Source organism: Podarcis bocagei (genome assembly GCF_964188305.1).
Source record: "Podarcis bocagei genome assembly, chromosome: 14".
NCBI lineage: Eukaryota > Metazoa > Chordata > Lepidosauria > Squamata > Lacertidae > Podarcis > Podarcis bocagei.
In genome coordinates this window covers 42,829,517-42,857,488 of record NC_138139.1, presented here as the reverse complement: position 1 = coordinate 42,857,488, position 27,972 = coordinate 42,829,517, and the positions used below count along the sequence as shown (strand labels likewise).

Sequence of the window (27,972 nt, the reverse complement as noted above, 5' to 3'; positions counted from 1 at the left end):
GAGGAAGGGGGCGGGGCTAGCTATTTAAATAAATAAATATATTTATTTTTACTGAGGGGAATTTAATTGAGAAAAGGGAAAAGGAAAGTTGCGCTATTATTATACTACTGCTTACGTACTAAGGATTTATATGGGTGCTGGAGCAAGACTTTAGGAGAGCCGCGTTCAAATCCCCATTCGCTACCTCTTTTCCTGTCCTACCTCACAGGGCTGTTGTGAGGGTAGAACGGGGGGAGGGGTATGAGACTCTTGCCAGCTGCCACCTGAGCTTCCTGGACTCTCCTGGGCAAGGCAGGCCACCTAATACAGTCTGAAATGGTGCAGCCATATATTTTCCACCCCAGAGAGAGCAATACATAAGCTCAAGAGCGTGGTAATGAATTTGCTAACTACATTTTACTGCTCTTTTACAAGTAGCCAGAAATCTAAATCTGAACCACTTGCTACCAAGGGTGTAGGATGCTTGGCCAATGATTGGTATTCTAGACTGCCAAGTCTAGCAACTCCAAAGCCACAGAGTTGTATGGATTCTAAAAATATATTTAGCCATAGCAACACCCTTTCAATGGCCATCTAGAAATACACACCCATAACACTGGTGCAGGGAAACCTAATTGCCATGTGACATTTAAGCTGCAGACTGTCTATCCAGTTTATTTTTAGACCCTTCTACACAAATTGCAAGGTATAAAAGTGTCATATTCAAGCTGCAGTCCTGCACAGAATTACCTGGAAGTAAATGCAGTGGAACATAGGACAGAACAACACATTAGCAAACAGGAAGGAGAGGCGCTCACACAGGACGATCAGTAAAAGGGGTGCTCAACCCCTCCTGCACCCACTAATTTTTCCTCAGACATGCTCCGCTCTCCAAAGTTATTCTTGTCCACCCCATTCCAGCTCAAGTCACTTTCAGAGCCAGGCTATGGAAAGTACCATGGGGGAAAAACCCTTGCTCAGTAGCAGAAGACAGGTGTTAGTAGCTGAATACCCATAGTTCAGTTCTTGGCATCTTCATTTTTTAATCTAGTAGCAAATGATATGTCCTCTGCTAAAGGCCCTAAGTATTGTTGCTACTTAGGCTGTGTACACACAACATTTTATTCTAGAATCTATGGAGGCTGGTCCAGCATGCACACCTTTGAAGCACATTTCCCTGCACAAAGAATTCTAGGCACTATAGTCAGAGCTGTAATTCACAGCAACCCTTAACAAACTACAGTGCCCATAATTATTTGAGGGTGTGCTTCAAAGGTGCTTTAAAGGTGCAATGTATATGCAGCCTGAATACTTGATTTTTCTACGTAGTCCACACACAATCTATGATTATGATTTTTTGTTTTTCTATTGCATTGTTTTTGCTCCTGAAAAGCACATATTGACTAAGTGGCTTCATTCCAAAATAAAAGCTCATTTTGGATTGCTTCTGCATTACCCTGCAAGGTGTCTAGAACTTGTGGACATCCAATAAAGCTGAATGTTGGAAGATTCAGGACAGAGGAAAGAAAGTTCTTCTACATAGTAAAACTATGGACCTTGCTCTCTCAGAAGGCAGTGATGGCCACCAAACTATTTGACTTTAAAAGAGGATTGGACAAATTCATGGAGGAGAGGGCTATTGATGGCTACTATTCATGCTGACTATGCTCCACCTCCACAGGTGTTTCCGAATGCCAGTTGCTGGGAACCACAGGAGAGGAGAGTTCTTGTGTGCTCAGATCCTGCTTGTGGGTTTCCTGCAAGCATTTAGTTGGCCACTATGAGAACAGGATGCTGGACTAGATGGGTCTTTCGCCTGACCCCGCTTGCTCTTCTTATGTTCTTATGTTCATTGGAGATTCCAAGAATCTTGGAATTCCACAGTACTAGTATTCTAAACTGTTACTAGGCATCAATGTCACCTTGCCTACCGTAGTGTTATCCCTTCACATGACACTGTAGGCTGGTGGTCTCTTCCCAAAAGGCTTTCCAGAGGCATTTCTCTGACCGTCTTTGGCTACACAGAGAATCCACGGCGGCTTTGTCAACATGGACCACCAGAGGTTTTCTGGTAGAAGAGGTTCATCTTATGAAAGAAGGCCATCTATGCAACAAACGTCATATGAAAGAGGGATGTCATCTGACAGAAGAAGTTCAACTGCCAGAAGGAGATCATCTGCCAGAAGACAGCTGTCCGACATGGGAACTTCATTTGACAGAAGAAGGTCATCCGCCAGAAGAGCATCTGTCAGACGACCATCCTTCAGACGACCATCCATCAGACGACCATCCTTCAGACGACCATCCTTCAGAAGACCATCTCTCAGACGGCCATCTGTCGGAAGACCATCTGTCAAATGGTCATCCATCAGAAGACCATCTGTCAAAAAAAAATTGTCTTTCAAAAGTGCAACATATTTCCCACCAGGTAATCACAACACCAGAATTTGTTTAAGGTTCTTCTAAACATCTGTATACACAAAGCACATTTAAAACACCTGACCGCCCACAAAGAAATGTGGGAACTGTAGTTTGTTAAGTATGCTGGGCAATTTAGTTAAACATAGTTCCCAATATTCTTTGGGGGGAGCCATGTGCTTTAAATGTAAGGTGTGTATACATTCTGCTCTCATTAATGCCAGCAGTTCTTGGATGGGGACTGTTGAAATTGTCCCTGTGACACTGAGATGGCACTGGATTGTGACCACATTGTCCTATACAGTACTCTTGGCTCCATGAATTATGGATTTGCATCTCAACACAGGCCCTACCTGGGATCCTGTGTCCAGTTCTGGACACCATGGTTTAAGAAGGATATTGACAAGCTGCAACATGTGCAGAGGAGGGCAACCAAGATGATTAAGGGTCTGGAATGGGTGAGGGAGTTGAGTATGTTTAGTTTGGAGAAAAGAAGTGATAGGAAAGCCATCTTCAAATATCTGTAGGGCTATCACATGGAAGGTGAAGTAAGCTTGTTTGCTGCTGCTCCAGAGGATAGGACCTGAACCAATGTATTCAAATCTAAAGATAGGAGATTCCAACTAAACATTAGGAATAACATTGTGACAGTAAGAGCTGTGGGTCAATGGAATGGATAACCTTGGAGGTGGTGGACGCTCCTTCATTGGAGGTTTTTAAACAGTGGTTGGGTGGCCATGTGCCAGGGATTCTTTAGCTGTGACTCTTGCATTGCAGGTGGTTGAACTGGACAATCAGTCCTTGGGATCCCTTCCAGCTCAGTAGTTCCATGAACACTCCTTGTTTTCAAGACTCCTAAATGAACCTCTCAGATGCTGATAGACAGGTATCGTGGCCAGGATCCAAAGAACTGTGCAACTAATTCCAGTATGCCCAATGGGGCTTTTGGGGCTCACATTTCTCCAACAGCAGTCTCCAGTGCTTCCTGGGGAAAGTCTTTTGAAAGCTAGTATGTCTCACACAGTTCTTTGGGTCCTAACCCTTGGAAATAATACATCTGGAATGAAATTGATTTGCTCTATAACTCTGAGCTTAAGTTTTGGGAACTGGGTCTTGAAGCCCATTAAGCTAAGGAGAATTGTATGCTTGGAGAAGGTGCTCAGAGCAACCTTTGGTCCTTCAGGTGTTGCAGAGTAAAACTCTCATCCTCCCTGTCCCATTGGTCATGCTTGCTGGTACTGGTGCAAGCTGTGGTTCAGCAACTTCGGGAGGGCCAAATGTTCTCCCGCACCTGGCCGAGAGGGTTAGGCCACATGAGCTTTGCAACATGTCCAAATTCTCTTCCTTAGCAGATGAAGAAGAAACCTCATCGACAGACTCCGATGATTATTACAGCTGGGACACAGGTGAGTGTGGCAAATTCAATACAGGCAAAAGAAAGGATTTCTTCACACAGTGCAATATTAATTGCTGGAATTCACTGTCACCAGATGTTGGGGTGCTCAGTAGTTTCGATAGTTTAAAATGGGAATTAGACAAATTAATGGAGGATAGAGTTATCCACACCTGTTAGGCAGGATGCTCAAAAGTAATTGATATACTGAATCAGGCCAATGGTCCATCTATCACAGTTTAGTTAGCACTGATGGTTCTCATGGTTTTAGGGAGAGAATCTTTCCCAGCCCTACCTGGAGATGCCAGGGACTGAAACAAAGATCTTCTGTGTGAAATACAGATGCTCCACCCCTGAGCACCCTATGTCATGGACTGGTTAAAAGCAAAGGAATGGTGGGAGGAACCAGCTGGGGAACCACCAAAGAAAGAAGTCTCAGAGGCTGGGGAGTGGTGATGGAACAACAATGAGTGGTCAGAGGGAGAAAAGGGAGAAGACTGCGAGGAGGTGATATTGAAAGCTGAACAGGCAACAGGGTTTAGTGAGCTGGGAGAGTCTGTGGCAGAGAGAAGTTCAGAGACAGTAGCTGAAGCAGAAGGGTGGGAGGAGGGAGACCAAGATGCAGAGATTAGTCAGGTTGGTGAAGAGCCATGGGTATCTCCCCCTCCTGTTGCAACCAGCTCCCCTCCCCCCACCCCATTTCTCATAATCAGAAGAGGGTTGAAACAGGTGGAGCAGTGATATGCTGCATGCAAACACAGTCTCTGATTTCTTGGGGGAAAGCCCTGGGGAGGAGGGGATTTAGATGACTGTGGGGAGGGGGGCACTTTCAGCCACTGATTCATGGGGTAAGACCTACTGGAGATGAACTGCTGTGTTTATTTGGTCTGGCACTCAGCCAAGAGTTAACTCCAAATTTGAACAGTGTGATTTACTGCTGGCTCACTTTTTGACACCCTAGCACTGGATACCAGTTTCTAGTTGGGGGGGGGGGAGGCTGTTGCTAGCATGCTCCCTCCCTGTAAGCTTCCCAAATGTAAGGTTGCCATATTTCAAAAAGTGAAAACCTGGACACAGAGGTTGTTGGGCTTTATTAATGAAATTTGCCAAAATCCACACTTCTGACATGGATTGCCATACATTCAGATTTCCCCAGACATTTAAGCAATTTCCACCCAGACGCTGTTTACAAGGGCTGAATACCGGCTATGTCTGGGAAATTCCCAAAAGTATGACATCTGTTTGAGCATTGTGGAAAACTGGAGACTGGACTCAGTGGATCTTCCGTCTGATCCAACAGGGATTTTGTTCTTGGGTGTCACCAGATTCAAAGAGCTACAGCAGTGACTAGAGGCTCTGCCAGGCAACCAGTTTATTCAGCATTCATTCTGATTTGCTTGCATGAAACTTATACAGTGGTTAGACCAGGCTTCCTCCACCTCGGCCCTCCAGGTGTTTTGAGATTACAATTCCCATCATCCCTGACCGCTGTTCCTGCTAGTTAGGGATCATGGGAGTTGTAGGCCAAAAACATATGGTGGGCTGAGGTTGAGGAAGCCTGGGTTAGACTATAGACCCCTCCAGAATGATGGGGGGGGGGTTGGTGGGAGGAGAGTTGGGAGCGCATTGCACAACATGTCATTGACTAAATCACTAGTATTTAATCATTGACATGTTGCATTGCTAAGGGTTTTACACTGGACCATCTATCCACCAGGACGCGTGGATAGCAAGTTCGAAAGCACGTCAAAGTGCAAGTAGATAAATAGGTATCGCTCTGGCAGGAAGGTAAACGGCATTTCCGTGCACTGCTCTGGTTCGCCAGAAGCAGCTTAGTCATGCTGGCCACATGAGCCGGAAGCTGTACTCCGGCTCAGTAAAGCGAGATGAGCGCCACAACCCCAGAGTCGTCCACGACTGGACCTAATGGTCAGGGGTCCCTTTACCTTTACCTATCCACCATTCTGTTTTATTAGTTGTCCTTTAATGTTTCCCCAGGGTTACCACTTGGAGGGGCACATATGAACCAAAGTGCAACAAAAGCCGGGGGGGGGGCCACTCCAGAACATTTTTGGTATAAAAAGTCACAGGACTTCAGCAAGAAGCTAGGGGGCATGCACTAACAAAGCAGTATGTCCGCCCGGAAGCTTTTGCAGGCGCAAACAAGAGTGGATTGCTTTCTTTCTCATTTAGATGAAGATACCAGTTCAGATATGAGTGGATCTGAACATACTTTAAGTGCCACTGTGAAGACAAATATCCAAATGGGAGAGCAGGGATTAGGCTTAATCCTCATTCAGAACGGGCCCTACATCCAGATCTCAAGCCTGGTAGAGAAAAGTGCAGCAGTAAGAGATGGGAAACTCCAACCAGGTAAGCAGGTGGAAACAACCTCAAACCTGGGGGGTGCATGGCTGGTATGTAGTAGGAACAGAAAGAGCTTTTACAGCAGCAAAGGAAAACCTCTCTCTTGGAACTCCCTCTCTTCCACTGCTTGTTGCATTAGACCCAAATTAGTCGCAAGCATTAATTTCAACAAGTCTATACTGAGTGGGACCAGCACCACACATCAATGAGATGTAGGCAGTGTTTTATCTTATTAAAAAGAAAAAATGGTGACGGTACTCACCATGATGTTGTTACACTTAATATGGTGGGGATGGGGAGATGCTGGTACTGAGTACCCTTGAGTACCTCCATGGGCAGGCACTGGATGTAGGAACTACCAGGTTAAACAAGCCAAGAGTGCATTCTGCAAACAACTTCCCCCAAACTAATAGCTTTCCTTTCCTTCCAGGTGACATCCTGATTAAAATTGGGCATGCTAATGTCCTAGGGTGGACACTACGAGAGCTAAGGCAGCTTCTGCACACTACTCTCATTGGGACCGTTCTGCAGATCCAAGTTTACAGGGAATTTATGAAATTACCAGTCCGATGGGAAACTGCCATCGACAGCATTCCTGAAAGAAAGGGAGCCAAGCTAGGAGAGTAAGAAACCATACATTTCTAGTTCACTATTTGGGTAAAGGTCATGAGAGTGCTGGGAGGCGGGGGAGGGTTGGAAATCTAATGGTAACATTATTTGACCATGTCAACTTCCCGAAATGTGTTGTATCTCAGTGGAAGTGCATACACTTTGCATGCAGAAAACTCCAGGTTCAATCCCTGGGCTCTGTCTTCCAAGGGGTATAAAGACCCCATCAGAAACTCTGAAGAGCCACTGCCTGTCAATGTTGAGCAGGGAGGGATTAGGAACCTCAGGCCCTGGGGAGAAATGTGGCCCTTCAGGCTTCTCTATCTGGCCCTTGGGACTCTTCCCAGACCACCCGAGCACTGGTTGTGCTTCACATCCTAAATCTTTTTGCATGGCTGGCAGGTGCCTTTGAACTCTGCTAATACCTCTTGCTTGCCTGGACGGAGGATCGAGAAGGGTATGTGCACAGAGAACCTAGACAACTATGTGAAGGTGGAATCTGCATGTGTTGCTCCACCCATTCATGGAATGCTCTCCCCAGTGAGGCTCACCTGGTGCCTTCATTATATAGTTTAGGGGCCAGGCAAAAACATTCCTTTTCAACCAGGCCTTTGGCTGACTAATATCCTGCAGACTTTTAAATGTGTATATGGGAAGAGGGTATTATTTGGCTGTTTTGATTTACTTATTTACTTGTAAATCCTGTTTTCACCCTGTATTTTATACCCTGAGATCTTATGATGAAGGGCAGTATTAATAACAACAACAATAATAGCAGCAGCACCTCGGGCCCTGCTCCATCAGTAGCATGCAGCCCCCAGGTGTTTGGTTGCCCAGAAGGGAAGGTGGTCATCTGGCTCAAAAAAGGTCCCAAACCCCCACTTTGGAACAGCTAAAAATGAGCCAGTAGTTAAATGATGTAAGGGAAGCAGCAGCATTGCTCCCTTGCTCAGTTGTGAAAGTTTCATCTGGTAATTAGCAAAAGAAATTGGAAAACACATACCACACAATGGAGTGGTGTTTTGTAAAAATTAATATTCAGGATCACATGGAGCAAGAGTTATTCTATAAACTGGGATAACTCCGTTCAGTGAAACGAACAGAGTACCCAGTAGCATTTAGCAGAAGCTTCTTGTTCTTGCTCTTCCTCCCCCTAATTCCAGGACTTGGGGAAATAAGGGATAGAAGCATAGTTGTCAACGTTTCCCTTTTTTAAAGGGAAATTCCCTTATTCTGAATAGGATTCCTCACAAGAAAAGGGAAAAGTCAACAGCTATGGAAAGAAGAAAGGGGTGTTCTAACCCAAGCTGTTAGGATGAGAAAGAGGGGCCAGTGGTCATGGGAGCTACCGGAAGGATGAGCTGTAGTGTTTCATCTGATGGCTGTCACCAATGCAAGTCTTCTTTGCAGCCACCCACACCCTATAAAATTAAGCAGTAAAGAGGTCTCCACCACAACAGTTTGACATCAAAATCCACCTAAGCACTGTTCACAGACCTTGAAGTAGCAGAGCACTAGCTTTTCCCAAGCACATAATTTATATTTAATAGGCTGCTCTAGCCTAGTGACTTAATGCATACAATTATTATACACAATTTCCCTCATCTCCAAGGAGCTTGTAATGTTACGTTACAAAAGAGGTGGAGGAAACACAGCACGGAAGCCAGAAGTGCAGGGAGTAGAGGGTCAGCTGCTTTATTTTAAAAATACAGGAGGGTGTTGATAGTAGGCTATGTTGATTGGTAATATGATAGCAATAATCTAGGCCAAACCAGAAACGTATAGCAACAGGGGAAGCTGACATATACTGAGGCACGCCTCTGGTCTATACAAAAGGTGGGGAACCTTTTTTGGCCAGTGGGATAAATCCTTATCTCCCAACCCCCCAGCAGGCCATCCAATCAACTGACATCACAATGACATCAGGTAATGCTGCACTTTGAAGCCCCAATTGTTGGGACTTCAAAGTGCATCACAGGGGTTATCTGAAAGCTCTTTTGCAAGCAGACCCCCAGAAGAGGGAAGAGGTTTCCAATGAAACTACTGTTTAATTGAACCTGGGACTGTTCTGCTTGCAAAGCTATGTTCTGTCACTGAATTGCAACCCCTTCCCGAGTTACTAAATACCACAAGTGGCCAAAGTACTTCTTTAAGATCTGCCCTCTATGAATCAAATAGAAGCAATCCTTACAACATAACTGCTTTCCAAGACTCTCTGTGTTGTGTTCATTTCAGGACGTCAACTTACACCAGTGAAGAAGCTTGGTCGAGCAGCGAAGACTCTGAAGAGTATGATTGCGGCTGTCATGTTAGTGACGACGAGGAGCTTATTGGTGGGGGCCATGTCGTCAGCTTCGGTAGTGATGAGATCTATACTACAACCGAAGTCACTGAGGTTCCTGTTAACAGAACTGTACATGCCGATGCTTTTCCTAATGTCAAAGCTGTACCATCACTTTCTTTTGAAACTTCTAAGCAACCCAAGTGGATCTCTAAAGACTGGCACATCTTTGAAAGGAAAACCTACACATTTACCGTGGGCTCAGACATTGGTAACGACATTATCATTCATAAAGATTTTGAAGATGAAAGTGATGCTGACATTTCAAGTTTGTATTTAACGTCCTCGTCACCATATTGGACTATGCTAAAAGGTGTTGCGCCGCCATCATTGTCATCTTCCTCCTCTACTGTGTCGGATGCATTTTGGCTTGAAAACGTTTCTCAAGAAGTTGAATGAGGCAACTGGATCCAGTTTTGCACCGCCAGGAACTGGGTTTCTGAAACTGGATCCAGTTATAAGCTGGATTTTCACTCATACAACCTCTCTGCCAACTGATGGGCGAGCAGGGAACTTGGGTGTTTGAAAGAAGCGATGCTCCCTCTTTCGAGGGAGGGAGAGAATAATCTCAACAGTGGAGAAATAACTACAGTCAGTTTTCATATAGACATGTCTCTGGAAGTCTAGCAGCCAAGCTATGTAGCACAACTGCAAGAGCAGAACTTGGCCATCTTCTGCTTGTGAAGGTAAGAAACAGTATTACTTCAAAATGAATTATGCCAGACTCGAAATTAATCTAACCCTTGCCACTTTTTAGCCGAACCATTAGCAAAGATTAGGGAATTCTGTTATTAGCATTTTACTGCAACACACAGGCCCACACACATTTGGAAACTCATTATCTGTATGCAGGAATGGGTTCCCTGCACCCCACAATTCTGGTCCATGTAGCCTGATGGTATGGCATGCACCAATCAATGTACAATCCTCAAATTTGTCAAGGGCCCCTTGGATTATTGTAACAACCAAAGTTTCCCCAGTGGTGCCAAATTGATCCACGCCTACCGTATTTTTCGCTCTATAACATGCACCTGACCATAACACGCACATCGTTTTTAGAGGAGGAAAACAAGGGGAAAAACATTCTGAATGAAACAGTGGATGTATCATTTTTGTGCTTCATGCTGTGGCCACAGACATGTGATTTGACGGTGAATTTGGGGTGACCCAATGCAAAGATCCTGAGGATCCATGTGGATCCATGCTTTGTAACCACGTTTTTGCACCATTGCAGCCCCAGGCAACAGTGGGTGCGTGATTTTGGGGGGGCAGGCTGTAGCCATGGACATGTTATGTGCTCTGATGGTGAATTTGGGCTGACCCAATGCAAAGATCCTGAGGATCCATGTGGACCCATGCTTTGTAACCACGTTTTTGCACCATTGCAGCCCCAGGCAACAGTGGGTGCGTGATTTTTTTGGTGCAGGCTGTAGCTATGGACATGCTATGTGATCTGATGGTGAATTTGGGGTGACCCAATGCCAAGATCCTGAGGATCCATGTGGATCCATGCTTTGTAACCACATTTTAAGTGGGGAGGGAAGGAAAAACACAGAAGGGACAAGGGGCACGAGAGGGGTGTGCAGAGAAGCAGCTGGCTAAGAATGCAGGAGAGGGGTATAACGGGAGGGAGGAAAGGAAGGCAAAAGTTTTCCGCCACCCACCCACCCAAGCCAGCCAGCTCGCGCTCTCTCTCTCCCACCTGCATGTTTTCCGGCTGCCTGATATATATATATATTTTAATTGCCTTGACAGACGAAAGCATTTTAACTGCATTAAGAACTATTTAGCAGCGAAACCTAAGCTTTGCCATCCCTTAAGAGGTACAGACACTGTAATCTTCCAGATCGCATGAATTTACAGGCAAAACACTGTTTAAGGATTTCATCCTTTTAAATGGAAGAAAGCATATTTGAATGCTGTGTGTCCTCAAAAACAAAAGCAGGAAGTCAAATCAGAATTTTAAGCTGAACCTGTAATCTCTCTTCCCTTCACAAACATTGCTCCCTCCGGAGCATGGAGAGGAATTAGAAGGAAGGACGCTCTACTTTCCCCTCTGCTTGCCTGGAGGGGAAGGGCTTTCCCTGCTCTTTGTTCCGTTTGAGCAAACACAGCAACGAAACAGAGAAGGTGGGCAGTAAGACCCTGAGGCAGAATGCAGGAAAGCAGCCGCTTCCTCTTTTCAGGTTTCCCTTCTCCGAGACACGATTTGATTTTTGCCTGATTTTTGCCTCCACTCGCGCCATTCGGCTCCAGGAACCACACATTCGCTCAATAACACACACAGACATTTCCCCTTCCTTTTTAGGAGAAAAAATCTGCGTGTTATAGAGAGAAAAATACGGTACTTTATTTCTGACCCCTCCTTTAATTACTTATATCCTACCTTTTAAAGGGGGAAAGAAAACCATCCCAGTCCCGCTTTTTAACGCTTTATACAGTTCAATAAATTTGGTGTCAACACCAAGGAAGAATTTGGAATGTTGTGAATCCCCTCCATCACCACAAAGGGAGGGATTATATTTTGTACATATACACCCCATTTCAACTAGCTCTTTGTGTTCCTAAAGCAGGTTAAGTGTGCACGATTAATTAAGCACACTTACATACCCCATTGTTTTAAAATGCTTTAAGCATTTGAACTTTAGAAGAATTAAAGGCATTCAACAATTCTCTCTCGACTCTCACAAGGCCATCCAATGAACCCATTGGCTATGGTGAGGTTTTAACCTGGGCTTCCTCGATCCAAAACCAATTCACCAGCCACAAGACCAAACTGGCTCAGAACAAAAAAGCAGATACTCAGGGTTGTGCTCAACCTACACAATTCCATATTAAACACCAGATGCTGCTGTAAGAGCAATAGAAAATGCTTTAAGTGCATAACAATACAGAAGACACAAAGATACTGAGAATCCTGTTAAGAGGATGAGCTCTGCACTTTATTTGGTGTAAGTGTACTGAAAGTAACCTACAGCTCCAAAGCATTAGGAACTCATAAATAATACAGGACGATAATGACAGTCAACACAACTGTCTTAGAACAAAGTCCATTTTGAGGCTGTGCCTCGTGTTCAACTTCTTACAACTCATCCACAAAAGGGGTGTTTGCCAAATCCCCAGTAGCTGCCATTGACTTCTTCCCACTAACAAACTTCTTTGCGGCCTGAAAAATAAAGCAGAAAGATAGCAGAGGACAAAATGTTAGGCGACTGAGGCATCATCTGCTTTGGAATCAGCAAACAGAATCACTGTATTTGATGAGTGGCTATTTTTGAGCTTTAAAGGAACTACTGGATTAGAATTTGGCTTGCAGTGGGTGTAGGAAGAGCCATTTGTGGGGCAGAAAGCCAGTGTTGGTATTCATTTAATATATTTGTATTCTGCATTCTACCAAATCTAGGTCTCTGTGGCAGTTGGCAAAAGAGAAAAATGAGAAGCAAACCCAGACACAGAGGACTGCAAACTCCCCAAACGCAAAGGGTAACACCAGCAAAGTGCCATCGGAAGTGTGGGCGGATGGAAACATTTAGGGTCAACACTTCACAGATACAGCTCTGATTGGTATCCCAGAGACTGGGAGTCACCGGAGCAAAGTCCTGTCCCTCAGAATTAGGGTTATGAGGACTGCTGGCCAACTCAAGAAGCAGGTCATCTATTTTGTCAGCGCTACAGAAAACAGGAAGAGGGGAAACCATCCTAAATACAAAGCTGCTGATTATGTTGCAATCTACAGGCATCTTACTTACATTCACAATGTCAGCAGTGGCCACAGAATCAATCTTTTCGGCCGCAGCACTTGGTGATGTGTATGCCCCAGATGCCAGGGCCTGAGAGCCAATTTCATCAAGCAAGCCTTCTGAAGACTCCACAGACATCAAGTAAGCCGCCTTCAGCTGGTTTCTGTCAAGAATATTGAGGAAAATGAGCATAGCAGCCTGCTTAGGAATCTGTAAATATGATGGCAGACAATTGGCAGGAAAAGTATAATGTGGAGTGCATTTATTTACACTGTCTTACTTGCATTTGCAATGCACTTTGTAATTCTGACAAGTTACAGGATGCCTATTACTTTAAAACAGTCATCCGTTAGACTGGAAATCACAAGGCATTCTTGAAGGCAGGCATGAGAGAAAATCCAGCTTCATGGAGGAAAAACAACCCTCAGTTAAATAGGCCAAAAAAGTGTTGTAATCATGTATTTTAAGAAATCATGTAAAACCTAACAATTTATTCGATTTCCATAGTTTAAGAGTAAAGTAGATTTTCTATACATTTTAGTGTTCCGTTGCTGCTCCTTTTTTAAAAAAAGTAGTCCAATAATGTATATTTTACATAAGAAACAGCCATTTGCCAATTCAGAGTATTTGTCCACCTTATCAATATTGCTTACTCTGACTAGCAGCTGGCAGTTCTCTAGAATCTTAGGCTGCCCAAACCTTTTAACTGGGTGACAAGCAGGGTTTGAACCTGGGATCTTCTGCATGCAAACCATGTGCTCAACAACTGAGCTACGCCGCCTTCTCTGAATGCCTCAACCCTATCTCATTTGTCCTAGATGAGAGGCACGTTTCTTATTTAGATATAAAAACGAGAGCTTTTACTTTACTCAAAAATACATCAAATTAAAATGTACATCAACAATTCCCAAATATCAGAAATGTGTGCTGGGGCAGAAAGAGGGTTGAGTATAATATACGATTTGGGGCTGTGAACAGGTCATAAGAATAGCTCTGGTAAGCTAACTTACTTGGCTCTTGTGACTTCCGCATCAGTGACTCCACCCTGGGCAACTGCCTTCACTTGGTTCAAAGCAGCTTTGATTACCTTGATTCAAAAACATGAAAATATGTTGCTGCTGGCTACAAAAGTCAGAATTCAACCCCTGTCCCCCACTTTATTTACATATACCTAGAATTTTTATTAGACATATGCAGCCAGAGCTGTCCCTTGAGGTTTGTAGGGCTGAGGGAGAATCACTCTGTGTGGTCCTCACATTATTTGTATACAGGGAAAATCTGAGCCAGATCGGGCCTTCTGCATCTGCAATGTGCACTGGGGGGGAATATCCAACTGGAGTGAATGCAAGTCCCATCCCCTGAGCAAGCTGCAGGGGCATAGATGGGTGGATTGAAAGTGGGTGGGTGAGAAAGAATAGCAGGTCTCTGGGGCTTCTTTTCACCTGCTACTAGATCCCTTTCTCTTAACTGGAGACGCCAAGGACTGAATCTGGGTTCTTCCACTATGGTCTTTTCCAGAGCCAGATTACTTTGTTTGCCCACTTACAATCATATGAATTAAGGAGATTTTTAAAAAGAAGCTAATCCACAAGAGGTTTCATAAAGACATCTATCATAAAGTACATCTATCCCTCTGACAACAGGAACTTAAGGACACATTTTCTACTTTCAGCACATCCTTCCTGAAAGCAAAACACCCCTTGCAGTGTCAGGAATACACACATTTGTCATAAAACCCTACCAATTGTTAAAAAAAAAAATCCTTATTCAGAACTTGCAGACTGAACGTGCTTCCAATTAACTTGGTCTGAGAAAACCAACTGGTGACTTACCTCCCCAGCAGCTGAAGCCTGGGATACAGTGTAAACGCCAAAGAGTCCGGAATCAGAGTAATTCACATTAAATGCTGCTGCCTGCAAAAGAAATTTGATTTCAGTTAGCATATTCCAACAAGCTCTCTTCTTCATGCAGAAATATTTTTTGGCATTTTAAAGTAGTCCATGTTTAGAAAGGCTGAAATTCAAAATAGGAAACAGAGTTAAGAAATAGGCCTAGGAAATAGAGTTATCATTAGTATATTATCAATTGTTCATATTTTAGTTAATGTATGTAATTGTGCATAAATTTAAAACACTCAGAAGCCATAATCTCAAATGAAAAATTCTCCTTGTCTGAGAGAAGTGGAAAATGCCACTTCTTAGAGGGCATTTGCCATATGTAGGTTTTTTAATTATTTGTACAGTAGTATCTTGGTTCTCAAACTTAATCCGTTCCAGGAGTCTGTTTGACTCCACAAACCGTTCAAAAACCAAGGTGCAGCTTCCAACTGGCTGCAGGAGCTTCCTGCACTCAAGCAGAAGTCATGTCGGACATTTGGCTTCCAAAAAACGTTTGCAAACTGGAAGACTTACTTCCGGGTTTGCGGCGTTTGGGAGCTGATTTGTTCGGGAGCCAAGCCGTTCGAGTACCAAGGTACTTGTAAATTTGCTTGTATTACTTAAGAAAAGAAATCCGTAGATTAATTTAATCAAAGACACTTTATAAGTACCAAGGTACTTGTAAATTTACTTGTATTACTTAAGAAAAGAAATCCGTAGATTAATTTAATCAAAGACACTTTATAAAATTGCACTGAACACTGCAGCTCTGGTAGAAATCTTTGGCAAAAACCACTAGGAGCTTCTATCACAAGACCCCTTATAGAAATTCCATTCATTCCAAAGGGACTTCTGCCGCACGTCTGTTGTCATCGTTGCTGATAATAACTTAAATAATTTATATACCACTTATAAGCTAAAATTACTTCTAACTGGGTTTAACAACTATACAATCAAGTATGAAATCCATAATTAAAAACACACACAATTACAATTCCATTGGGACATTAAATCACCCTTAATTAAAACTAAAAAGAAACAAGCAAGTTAAAAAGTATAATTAATCCAGTAAGAGAAGTCCAAGGAAATGCTTGGCTAAACAGGTGTGTCCTCAGCAGTTGGCAGAATGCCAATACTGATGTGACCTCTCGTATTTCAGTAGGAGTGGCATTCCACACCACCAATCCCGCCAGTGAAAAAGCCACCCCACCCCCATGTTACCACAAGCCAATAATCATCAGGCTGTGGGAAAACTAACCAGGTTCCATTAGCGGATTGTAGCATCCTTACAAGGCACTGGAGATAAAAAGAATGGTTTTCAGGTAACTGGGTCCAGAGTTATTCAGGACACTGTATCTAAGCAGCAGGGCCTTAAAACTGGCTTGGTGGCTACTAGCCAGCCAGTGCATGTTTTTCCCAAATAATCATTTCCCAAAATATAAACAGTACAGGTTGCATCCAATGCTAGTCCTGCACAGAGTAGATCCATCCACTAAAATTACTGAACATAACTAACTTAGGTTCATTAATGTCAACAGTTCTACCCTGAGTAGGACTTACAATGGATACAACCCGACACTTCTCTGCTCTTTTTTTGCTCACATTAAAATCACAGGTGCAAGCCTACATACTTACATCAAAAGGTAGGGCAGTTGCCTTCGCAACACCTTGGATGAGCTTACTGGTAATGCTACTTCCTCTCTTAATGAGAGGCCCTGCCCCAAGAACATGCTGAAGGACACTAAAGGCGTTTGCTTCTGCACTTCCTACAGCAGCTCCTTCAGCAACTACGGCAGCATGGACAAGGCTATGGCTGTTCATCTCTCGGATTTCACCTTAGTGAGAGGCAAAAAGAGGCATTATATGCTCATCAAAGCATAACACATCAACAATCCCTGCAACAATAGCATTTTCTCTGTCAAATTGTCTACAGAGAAGCCTTCCTAAACCCACCATGAAACTGGTAGCGTTATCAAGCCACCTCCTAAGAAACTACAAAGTTCCCTAGAATGCAGTTTGAAAACTAACACAATCAAAACACAAATTCGGAGAGAAGCCAAAGTGACCTTCAGATAGGATGTTAATGCTACTGCCACGAAGCATGCTAGTGGGAGAGCTTAAAATTTCTCTAGATCTTTAAGGCCCAAGTCAACAACAGACACATGATGGCTACTGAATTATGAAACTGAATTTTCAAGGTGATCAAGTAGACAAGAAAATTCATTTTCTTCTGTACCCTGAAAAACTACAGCAGCCTTAGAATTTGGCCCTTGCCCAGCAGGCAGCAGGTCAAAGTGCACAGGCCAAAGTGGTGCGATGGCAATGGAATCCACTGAAAGGTAAGTCACATGCTCTCACCCTGCAGGACTGTTGTGAGGAGAACTAGGAACAGCACTGTGGGAGAACATCTGTTTTGCAGGGGGAAGGTCCCAGATTCATTTCCTGACATCTCCAGTTACATCAGCAAGTGTCTGGAAAGGCCTCTCCCCACTCAAGACTCTGGATGATCACTGCCAGCAAGAGCAGATGATAAAGGCCTAGATCAACTTTTCCCAACTGTTTTGGACTACAATCCCCATCAGCCATAGCCAGTGCGGTTAATGATCAGGGATGATGGGAGTTTGGAGAGCACCAGATTGATTGGGGAAGGATGGCCTTGATGGCAAAATAGCCCCAACCTGGCAGTTAGGAACACGGAGTCCTAGGAAGCTGCCTTATACTGAATCAGGCCACTGGGTCCATCCAGCTTAGTATTGTCTACGCTGATGGAAGTAGCTCTCCAGGGGTTCAGGAAAGGTTCTCTCCAGAGCAGATGTTCTACCATTCATCCCCCAAAGAAAAGATGCTGCTTTGTGCTGAATAAGACCATTGAACTGTCTGCACTGACTGGCAATGGCTCTCCAGTGTTTCATACAGGACATTCCCAGTTGTACTTGGGAATTACCGGGGATTGAACCTGTGACCTTCTGCATGCAAAGCAGATGTTCTAGCATTGAGCATTGGCCCCTATGTTCCTGTGAAGCATGTATGCCCCACCCTGAACATCTTGGAGGAAGGGTGTGATAAAAACGTAGCGAACTGTAATATGCCTATTGGGAACAGTAATCTACAAGCCATATAGCATGTGCTGGAATTCTCTGGTCTTTCTGAAAGGTTGTCCCTGGGTGTGGAGTAAGGCAACAATGCAGTGGCTGGGGCAGGGGTACAGCAGGTTTGAAGGCTGGATGATGGCCCCACAGCAAGATGTCAGAAGGCAGGATGGACTCACCCCATCAATCTAATTCAGCAGCACTGCTATAGAATTATCAAGAAATATGCAGGTACCAAAAGAGAGAGAGCACATTTACCTCCACGATACTTGGCCTTCTCACCAGCTGAGCCAGACCCGCTGCGGATGTTTAGGAAATGCTCTCCAACCTGCTTCAGGTCAGAATGGCTGACACCTGAAAGGCAGCGTTAGCATCAGAAGAACAACCCAGAGGTTTGCGGCAAAAGGTGTTTTTGTCTTTTAAAAGACCACAGTACAGCCACAAGACACAGATCTTGCCTTACATACCGAGCCCCACCAGAGCCATTCTGCCACTTGTGAAGTTGTTCTGTACGAACTGGTGCAGCTGTGATGAAAAGGAGGGTGTGCGTGTTAGTATTTCTGCCACATAACTAAAATAAGAACTTAAGAGTCCTTCTGAATCACACCAAAAGGTCTATCAAGTCAAGCAGCCTGCTTTTACAGTGGCCAACCAGATGCTTCCGAGAAGCTCATAAGCAAGACATGGTAATCACAGAAACATAGAATTGTAGAGCTGGAACTGACCCCGAGGATCATCTAATCCAACCCCCTGCAATGCAGGAATATGCAGCTGTCCCATAGGGGGATCGAACCTGCAACCTTTGCATTATCAGCGCCAAGCTCTAACCAACTGAGCTACCCAGGGCCATTTAAAAAAAAATTACCTTATACAGTGGTGCCTCGCAAGACGAAAAGAATCCGTTCTGTGATTCTCTTCGTCTAGCGGTTTTTTTCGTCTTGCGAAGCAAGCCCATTGACGGATTAGCGCTATTAGCGGCTTATCGGATCAGCTGATAAGCGGCTTAGCAAAAGGGGGGGAGGGAAAACCCCCCGCAGGAACTCGCAAGACATTTTCGTCTTGCAAAGCAAGCCCATAGGAAATTCGTTTTGCGAAGCACCTCCAAAACGTAAAACTCTTTCGTCTAGCGAGTTTTCCGTCTTGCGGGGCACCACTGTATAAGTTGTTTGCCTGGACTATAACTGTGGTTCACTTCCAAAAAAGCACATGGAGGAGCCTTAACGTTTGAGGCATTTCAGAACAGAACTGGTTTAAGTGACACCAGTTTTAAACATCTTCACAAATATTTTGATTAAGTGCAACAGCTTGTGGAAACAAGTGTTAAAACGCAACATGATGCTTTATAACTGCAGCCCAATACACTTACTCTAGGGGAAGTCCCCAATGAATTCACTGGGGCTTCTCAGTTGGCATGCATAGGATTACACTGTTGAAAAACCAACCAAAACAAAGTAAGGGGAAATGTTCCAGGTAGGATCAATACACTCAGATAGGGGAGGAAATTCGCCTCCAAACCACTACAGTGGAACCTTGTGTACTGTCCTCCTTGCAAACGCTGCAGGTTACAAGCTCCGCTAACCTAGAAGTAGATGGTCCCGGTTGCAAACTTTGCCCCGGGATGCAAGCAGAAGTACTGCGGTAGCAGCAGCGGGAGGCCCCATTAGCAAAAGCGTGCCTCAGGTTATGAATGGTTTAGGCTTAAGAATGGACCTCCAGAACGAATTAAGTTTGTAACCAGAGGTACCACTGTACTCAAAAAAGATGGCATCTTCCTTACAAATAAAAAGTTTCAAGGTAAATTTAAGTTGTTCTTTTACCACTGCTTCTTTGAAAAGAGACATCTCCAGAACCCAAAGTTGCATTCAAGCAGGCAAAGGATGGCTTGCATTAACCAGGATCAAACCCTGGTTTTCACTTATGGTTTGCTGAGCAAGTATAAATCATAGGACAGGGAACCTCTGGCCCTTCAGATGTTGCTAGACTACAACTCCTATCATCCCTAACCATAAGCTGTGCTGACCGGGGCTGATGAGAATTGGAAGCAAAACAGAAACAGGAGGGCAGGGAAGAGATGAACGCTGCAATTAAGTTGATGTCTTTAGTGCCAAGCTTCTCTTCATCTACAATAATTAAGTATAGTAAGTGCTGTTTAAACTCTTACTTGTTCCGAAGTAATCTTCCCAATAACGTAATCTGGACAGTACAAGGAGTTGGCAAGGGCATTACGATAAGCCGCTGCATGCAAGTTTTCAAGAACACCTATGCATAAGACAATGGAAGGTTTGTTTACTTATTGTAGGGAATCATTTGTACCCAAGCTGTGCTCTGCAGAAATGTGTTTTTCATCGATTGTGTGGAGCTTCCCCTTCAATACTAAGGGGAAGCCCCTGTTCATGCAGAATATGCAAATCAAATCCACCCTGGGGAAACAAACTGTCACTTAGCTCTGTCTAAACAATCTGCAAAATAGTTTGCTGGACCATGGATGTTGGGTAAGGATCGAAAAGATAGTTTTAGGCATATCCAAGGTCCTAGTGTGGGTCCACTCAGATTTAAATCACACATACCTTTGTTCCCTTAAAAAGCAGCCCTACATTTGTTTATTTATTTTTTTTAAAATGCTGCTCCTTAAATTCTGCTTGGCAGAGAATAATGTTTTTAAAGAAAGAACTCCATCACCCCCTTTATCCCTGCAAATGTCAGCAATAAAAGATTATGGAATCATTAATTTAAAGCTGTATCAGTTGTTGAGGGCACACAAGATATCCACCCATAGGCAGGGGGAAACTATTCCACTCAAAAGGATTGTTTCATACTTGTACAATCTTAAAAGAAATACTCCTTGTAGCCCCCAGCAGATTAGGAACACTCACCAACTTGAGGATTCTGAAAGGCAATCGCCTTGTCAATTCTTAAACGGGGATTGGCCTCAGCCACTTCCCAGTGCCTGAATTCTGGAGCCGTTGTGACATTTAATAAATACTCCAAAACGGTATCACTGGATAAAGGAAGAACATCATGTATCAAGAAAGGATCAAACAACTGAGGCTTCAAAATATTAGAGAGCAGATCAAGGGCAAGCTGATGTTAAAATATAAAAATGCAAAGGTAAGTGGGTTAGCACGAATTTCAATGGCATTCCTTCTGAGAATTTAAGACTGGGCTCAAAAGTTACCTAGTCTCTACATGGCACCTTAAGGAAAACACACACGGCTCCTGGACCAAGAAGCTTACAATCAATCAAAATACTGATGGGGGGCAGGGGGAGAGAGAGACAGGGAGTTAGGTAACGAACAAGGGCAGAATTAATAGATGTGTTTTCTTCCTAACAATCCTTTTAGGAACAGACCCACAGATAAACATGTGTCATGTTATTTATAGCTCAGAATAAAGTCAAACTGTGTATTTCAAGGGCAGGAACAAAAAATTACTTATGCAATGATGTTCTGTTGCATTATCAATGGGAATGCTTACAGAATGCGTTGAAAACTGATTTGCTACACATCTAGAGGCTTACATATAGTCACGCAGGCATTCAACGGAATAAACCATGTTCTCTCTGGTAGATGTCACACTAAAAAAAGAAAAAGTACATTGTTCAAAAGTTGATATGAGGTTACTGGTTCCTTCTGTTTACAGTCCTATTGTGGGCTTGCTTACAATTAAATGTTTTGTTATTAATGTTTTCTACCTTAAACCACAATACCCACATGCAGATTTAGTACACATGTATACTGCCTATTGTAAGAGTCCCCTTGAATAGTTATCTTTCAACCGTATAATAAACTACTAATTATGCAATGCTAATACTCTTCTGACTGAAAAACATAAAACAAGACACAAGAGTTGTAGCCGATCAAGTTCTACTCAGAGTAGACCCAATGAAATTAATGAACGCAAGTTACCCATGTTTATTATTTTCAATTGGTTTACTCCAAGTATGGTCAGCACCGGATACCAGCCATGTGATTCTGATTCACCAGAGTCTGCAATAACGCTATATTAAATAAGGAGATAAAAGCCGCTGTTACTGCTGCCTTGTCCAGTTGCCGCCACGAGGACTCTCAGGCCACCACTGATTGTGCCGCCACCACCAGGCCTTGCAGGTTGTCACCACTACTGCTAACACATACCACCATCATGGCCAGCTGCTTCTGCCTCCTAGCAGGTCTGCTGACAGTCCCACATTATTTGTATTCACTGACTCATCACCATACTTTGGATTGTCCTGAATATCACCATTTGGTAGGCAAGCCCAAAACCAAAAGTCCTACTGGGATTCATTTTGGCTTGCCTGCTGATGAAACTGAGTGTGTGATGATTGATAAGATTGTCATTTATCTGTTTTAGGCCCCTAAGCAGTAGCAGTTGCCCGGACATTGTCCTGTTCACCTCTGTATAGTTCCTTCCTTATTTTAGACATTGTGGTAGATTGCAACATTTAGCTGGTGATAACATTGAAACATTTAGCTGGTGATAACATTGCAGTGTTTAGCTGGTGAGTTATCATGATGTTGAAAACCAGATATCGCCTAGCTCAGTGATGGCCAAACTTGGCCCTCCAGGTGTTTTGGGACTACAGTTCCCATCATCCCTGACCACTGGTCCTGTTACCTAGGGATGATGGGAGTTGTAGTCCCAAAACAGCTGGAGGGCCAAGTTTGGCCATCACTGGCCTAGCCCTTACACACTTTGTGATTCACACAATATTGCCAGCTCAAATATTATGAAACAATTATCATGATGTGAACTTCGAAGCGGTTTTAGACAATATATCAATATATTGCCCAGCTCTATCTGCAACCCAGCTTCAGGTGCAGTAAAGGAGATGGAACACTGGAAGTTACCTCACACCATTGGTCTATTTAGCTCAGTATTGTTTACAAAGTCTGGCAAAATCTCCAAGATTTTTTACTAGACTTTTTCCAAGTCCTTCCTCGAGATGCCGGGAACTGAGCCAAAAACACTCTGCATGCAAAGCCTGCACTGTCCCACTGAGACACAGCCACTCCTGACTTCTCACTCTAAGCGAGAATCATGCCCCAAGCAAAGTCATATGTTTCTAGAGATATGACCCCTTTCCCCTGGTTTATATGAGCATATATGAAAAATACAGGACTCTCTTTCACTGTCATTACACTTCCTTTCTGCGCTGCTATCACCACTGTTGAACCGTGTGCTATGGTTCTACATACCAACATGCTTGAGGAAGCACATATAAAACAAAATAATTAAACTGCAGGATGAAACCGGGAATCATTTTTGAAAGAACTACTGCAGGGGGAAGTGCAATTAAAATTGGATAGTGGAGAGATGTTTAAGTGAAGCCTGCCTTGAGATTAAAACATGAAAAATCACTTTTTAAAAACCCACCCACCCTTATTTTTCAGTACTTCTGCCTTGGGCTATTCAAAGTCATCCAACTATGAACTGTCATAATCAGAGGAATACCATTTCCACGTAATTATTCAAAACACAGTTGAGCATTAAACAATTACAAACCTTAGGCTACCACCAACAGCTTCAATACCACGGGTGATTTTGAAGGCAGAAGCTCCTTTTGTAGTCTGTAGAAAAACCAACATTACACTTTCAACTGCAGGCCTCAAAACAAAACTTCAGTCATATCTAGCCCATGTTTTAACTTGGCCACTGGATATTGTAACCAAATACACACAGCTAATGCTTGCATCACTAAACTGTTCAGGTATAATGAATAAGCCAGAGCATGTTAAGTCAGTGTTAGGCTGCAAGATAAATGCCCTATGGAAATTCAGAAGGCTTATATACTTAATCCTTACGCTGGAACCAGACAAAACTGAAAGTAGCAAGACTGCACCTCCGGATACCAGTGATAGAATGTGGTGGTTTTAAAACAGGATCAGACAAAATCATGGAGGATAAGGGTATCAACAGCTACTAGTAAGAGCTGTCTTCCTGACAGTAAGAGCTGTCTTCCTGACAATAAGAGCTGTTCGACAGTGGAATTTGCTGCCAAGGAGTGTGGTGGAGTCTCCTTCCTTGGAGGTCTTTAAGCAGAGGCTTGACATCCATATGTCAGGAGTGCTCTGATGGTGTTTCCTGCTTGGCAGGGGGTTGGACTCGATGGCCCTTGTGGTCTCTTCCAACTCTAGGATTCTATGATTCTAGCCATGATGACTAAGTTCAACCTTCACGGTTGCTGGGAATCACAAGTGAGGAGAGTGCTCTTGCATTCTGTTCCTGCTTGCAGGACTAGGGCAAAGGAGCAGGCAAGCCAGCCTAGACTTTTTTGCTGCCGTGCACGTCAGGTGTGTAGTGGAAGGTGGTGGCTGCTGCTAATCAGCTGGTCAGCCTCCACTTTGCTCAGGGGACCCAGGAGCAGCTGTGCTAGAGCATGTTAATAGCCTTCTAGTGCTCTGGCCTCCTCATTAATAAAGGGAGGTCTTCCTCAAAGCCAGCTAAGCCTTTGGAATAATTAGAGACAAGGAGAATAAGGAGAAGAGTGACACATTTTTTGTGCTTGCAGGTCCTTTTAAGTTTCAGGTCCTTAGAAATATCTGCCAGCAGGGCCTCCTTAAGGGAAGAAATCATTTCTTTAGAAAACGAAGATGTTTACTTGGATACATTTGCAGGGTCTGCTGAGATTCAGAAAGGCTAATTTGCTGTTCCTTAAAACAAGAAAGCAGTTTTACATTGTTCTCCAAGGGCCTCTGGTGGTCATGGAAAGTGGTGCAGCCCAAAACTTTCAAATACAGTGGTGCCCCGCAAGACGAATGCCTCGCAAGACGGAAAACCCGCTAGACGAAAGGGTTTTCCGTTTTTGAGCTGCTTCGCAAGACGATTTTCCCTATGGGCTTGCTTTGCAAGACGAAAACGTCTTGCGAGTGTTCCGATTTTTTTCCACTCCCCCCCTATTTCTAAGCCGCTAATCCACTAATAGCCTTTTAGCCGCTAATCCGCTAAGCCTTTAATAGCCGCTAAACTGCTAATAGCACTAATCCGCTAATAGGGTTGCTTCGCAAGACGAAAAAACCGCTAGACGAAGAGACTCGCGGAACGGATTAATTTCGTCTTGCGAGGCACCACTGTAAACTGATGCTGCTCAAGCTGAGGAGGAAGAAACAGCAAAGGGACACAAACAGCTGTTCCAAACTCTTGGCACCTTGCACATTCAGGTGCTGAAGAGGAGGCAGCACTGCTGGTTCTCCAAGCCTTGTGCCAGTCGCTGGCATGGACCACTATGGCCACCTCCTTGACTTCTTGTGACACCGTGTTGAGTGCCCAAGAGGGGCCCTGCGATAGAAGCGTTCAGGGCTGGAGGCAATGGGACATTCAGTGATGGTAGAGGTATGCCACCCACCAGAGGCCCCTTGGTAAGGTATTCAGGGCAGGGTGGCTGAGAAACTTATTTCTGCTGCACTGCAATCTGCTTTGGGCATAGCCTGGGAAGGAGCCAATTTAGAAAAACAGCTTGAAGACAGCTCTGTCTTTGCCTGAAGATGTCATGGCAGCAGAGAAGAGGAAAGTAATAGCAGAAAATGAGGAATGGGAAGGAGATTTTTTTTTAGGGTGAGTGAGGAAAGGGCAAAAAAGGCTAGAGAAGGAGTAAAATAAAAAGAAAATAAGAGTAGACCAAAAGTCCTTCTAGTTCAGCATCCAGTTTCCTATAATGGCCAACCAGAGTCTCATGAGAAACAAAAAATCAAGGCATGAGTGCAGCATCCCTCTCGTTGTTTTTCAGAGACATGGTGCTTCTGATTCTAGGAGGCAGTACACAGGAATGAAGATGAACAGCCATTGATAGCCTTATCCTCAATGCATTTATCCACTTGCCTTTTAAAGCCAACTAACTGAAAAGCCTGGCTGAATTAGTTGAAAGGCCCACCTAGTCTAGCATCCTGTTCTCAAAGTGGCCAACCTCTGTGAGGCCTACAAGTAAGATCAGTGCAGAAGCAACAACAAATGGCCCATAAGGCAGAAGTGATAGGAGAGGATATACATTTGATTGGGTGGAGGCAGGGGGGGAAAAAAGAGGGATACCCAAGAGAGTGCAGTATAATGATACTCAAAATCACATGGTCACTGCCTGGGCAAATGGCAACCCATCATGTAGATGCTACACACAGGCCAGCCTGAGAATGATTTTACTTGCATTTGTATCGACACCATTTTTTTCCTCCTATGAAAATAACAAAAAGTATTCTCCTCTGTGGTTTTTAACACAGTAACAAAATCGTTTGTTTTTCCAGAATTTCAAAAGTACTCCACTCACCTCCCCACCCTTTTCAGCCTCCCAATTTCACTTTTAGGATACCAACACTAAATAAGCTGAATATAACACTTTGCTTTCTTAATCTAAAGTCAAAGAAGTTGAAGACGAAACCCACCAGGTTAGATGCAAGGCGGAGCAGGTGAGCAGTTCCCAAATTGGTGGTGGTCTCATACCTGCTGCCTGCTTTGATGAAGACACCAATCCTTGAAACTGGAGAATAATTTTCCAGAGAAGCAATCATCAAGCCATTTGGTAGTTTTGCAATCTGCATTTATAAAGAGGACACATCAGTATACGTGAAATCACACTGCTCCACTATGTGCTGCTCTAATTAGCAGAAATATCAAAATGCAAAATAACTTCCTCTTCAGACTAACCTCAAGATCCTGGGGGTGCAGCAGTACTTTTGACCGCTCTGCTCCTCCAGGGGCTTCAACTTTAGGCGCAGTCTTGAGAGAATAAAATCTCCTCTAATAAGAGAGAACAAACAATGGTAAGCTAGATCCATACACATTTCAACCAATTAAATTTGAAAGATAAGCAATGTGCTGTAGTGGTTAGTGTGTTGGGCTATGACCTATGAGACCAGGGTTCAAACTCATCCATGCTGTTCACTGGGTGACCTTGGGCCTAACACTGCCTCTCACCCTAAACTACCTCACAGGATTGTTGTGAGGATAAAACTGGGTAAGAGAAATATGTATGGCTCCTTGAGTTCCCTGGAGAATATATGTACTACATTATAAATAAATAACTGGCCCAAAGTAAACATGCCAGGAACAAGAATGTCCATGTTCCAAGTCTATGGATATCAAGCGGACATTCACTAAAAACCATCGTTTAAACCACCGAGCCTCTTGGATTTGCGGGTCAGAAGGTCAGCAGTTCGAATCTGCACAACGGGGTGTGCTCCTTTTGCTCTGACCCAGGAACCTGTCTGTGGACAAACGGCGGCTCCTTCGACCTGAAAAGTGAGATGAGCGGCGCAACCCATAGTCGCCTTTGACTGGACTTAACCGTCCAGGGGTCCTTTACCTTTCTACCTTAGACAACCCTACCCTGAAGCTTAGTTAGAAACGCTGATGTGAATTTTAATCTGCTTTTAGCTTCTTGTTCTTGCAATTTCTCCTGAATTTTCTGGTTTCCTCTTTTTGTGAAGCACTTGGATGTGTTGCCGTTGTTTGCAATAAGCGATGCGTATTTTTTTTTTACGAAATGAATAAATAGCTTAGCCGTTCTCCCTAGAGACTAATTTGTGGCCGGTGGGGGGGGGGGTGTTTCCGTGCGGGGATTTCTTTCCTTCGTTTTCAACGGTCATTTCTCCCCCTGCCGGAGCGAAGAGCATTCTGTCCTGCGTACGTCAAAAGGGGAAAGGCCGACTGACCGCTTCCGATGGTGCTGGGGCTCCGGGGGCAGGCCGACCTCGGGGCTCCTGCAGCGACCTTCAGCCTCCCGGCAGAAGAGGGGTCTGCCACCACCCTCTTCTCTCCCCAAAGCGGCTGCTGAGAAGGAGCAGCGGCGCCCGGAGATGGATGAGGCGCCGGCCTTCCCTTTCCCCTCCTTCCCCAGTCGAAGGCCCGAGTCAAGGTCGCTCCCGGGAAGCGGGCGCTGCGCTTCCTCCATCGGGCCTTCACCGGCCCAGGCGCCTCTCTCGCTCCGGGTTCCCGCCCCTTCACCGCCGCCGCCGCCTCCAGGGCGCTGCTACTCACCGAGAGGCACCGCGCTGCCGCTGGAATGGGCTTCATGGTCTCCGACCGCCACAGAGCCCTCCGGAGCCACCCCGGGGAAGAAATCCAAGATGGCCGCCCAGGAAGCGGAAGGCTCTTCCGGTCCACGCCGCACTGCCACTCTTTCCGCGCCGCCCGAACCATAGAGAAAGCGGAGCCTTTCTATAATCTCGCGTCT

At 44.4% G+C, this 27,972-nt stretch overlaps 2 protein-coding genes across 4 annotated transcripts; one reads left to right on the top strand and one right to left on the bottom strand.

Moving 5' to 3' along the window:
* The first annotated feature begins 11 nt into the window (after nt 1-11).
* On the top strand, nt 12-12,850 carry PDZD9 (PDZ domain containing 9). Of its 3 annotated transcripts, none has more exons than XR_014001911.1 (6): nt 12-2,407; nt 3,750-3,803; nt 5,984-6,163; nt 6,588-6,780; nt 9,002-9,793; nt 12,511-12,850. XR_014001911.1 is itself a non-coding variant. In XM_081169625.1 (5 exons), the coding sequence occupies exons 1-5, from the start codon at nt 2,029-2,031 to the stop codon at nt 9,504-9,506; spliced, it is 1,314 nt and encodes a 437-aa protein (XP_081025751.1). In that variant the 5' UTR covers nt 12-2,028; the 3' UTR covers nt 9,507-10,113. The 3 variants fall into 3 exon arrangements, 1 of the variants encoding a protein (XP_081025751.1); XR_014001912.1 differs by having other exon boundaries at nt 3,747-3,803; XM_081169625.1 differs by lacking the exon at nt 12,511-12,850 and having other exon boundaries at nt 3,747-3,803; nt 9,002-10,113.
* UQCRC2 (ubiquinol-cytochrome c reductase core protein 2) lies at nt 12,028-27,953 on the bottom strand. Its single transcript, XM_081169591.1, has 14 exons — nt 27,777-27,953; nt 26,445-26,537; nt 26,183-26,332; nt 23,316-23,380; nt 21,331-21,387; nt 20,687-20,811; nt 19,975-20,072; nt 18,281-18,338; nt 18,072-18,167; nt 16,360-16,559; nt 14,680-14,760; nt 13,858-13,934; nt 12,857-13,010; nt 12,028-12,273 (listed from the first exon to the last, which is right to left on the bottom strand). The coding sequence occupies exons 1-14, from the start codon at nt 27,936-27,938 to the stop codon at nt 12,190-12,192; spliced, it is 1,500 nt and encodes a 499-aa protein (XP_081025717.1). The 5' UTR covers nt 27,939-27,953; the 3' UTR covers nt 12,028-12,189.
* Between the last annotated feature and the right edge of the window lie 19 nt (nt 27,954-27,972).

Excerpts from the sequence above, each read along its gene's own strand:
- PDZD9 (XM_081169625.1), top strand. The coding sequence starts at position 2,029 with ATGGACCACCAGAGGTTTTCTGGTAGAAGAGGTTCATCTTATGAAAGA. Across the intron at positions 2,408-3,746 it reads TGCAACATATTTCCCACCAG|CAGATGAAGAAGAAACCTCA; the intron begins GTAATCACAACA and ends TCTCTTCCTTAG. Across the intron at positions 6,164-6,587 it reads AGATGGGAAACTCCAACCAG|GTGACATCCTGATTAAAATT; the intron begins GTAAGCAGGTGG and ends CTTTCCTTCCAG.
- UQCRC2 (XM_081169591.1), bottom strand. The coding sequence starts at position 27,938 with ATGGTTCGGGCGGCGCGGAAAGAGTGGCAGTGCGGCGTGGACCGGAAG. Across the intron at positions 26,538-27,776 it reads CGGCAGCGCGGTGCCTCTCG|AGGAGATTTTATTCTCTCAA; the intron begins GTGAGTAGCAGC and ends CTCTCTTATTAG. Across the intron at positions 20,812-21,330 it reads GAATGCCTGCGTGACTATAT|TGATACCGTTTTGGAGTATT; the intron begins GTAAGCCTCTAG and ends TCCTTTATCCAG.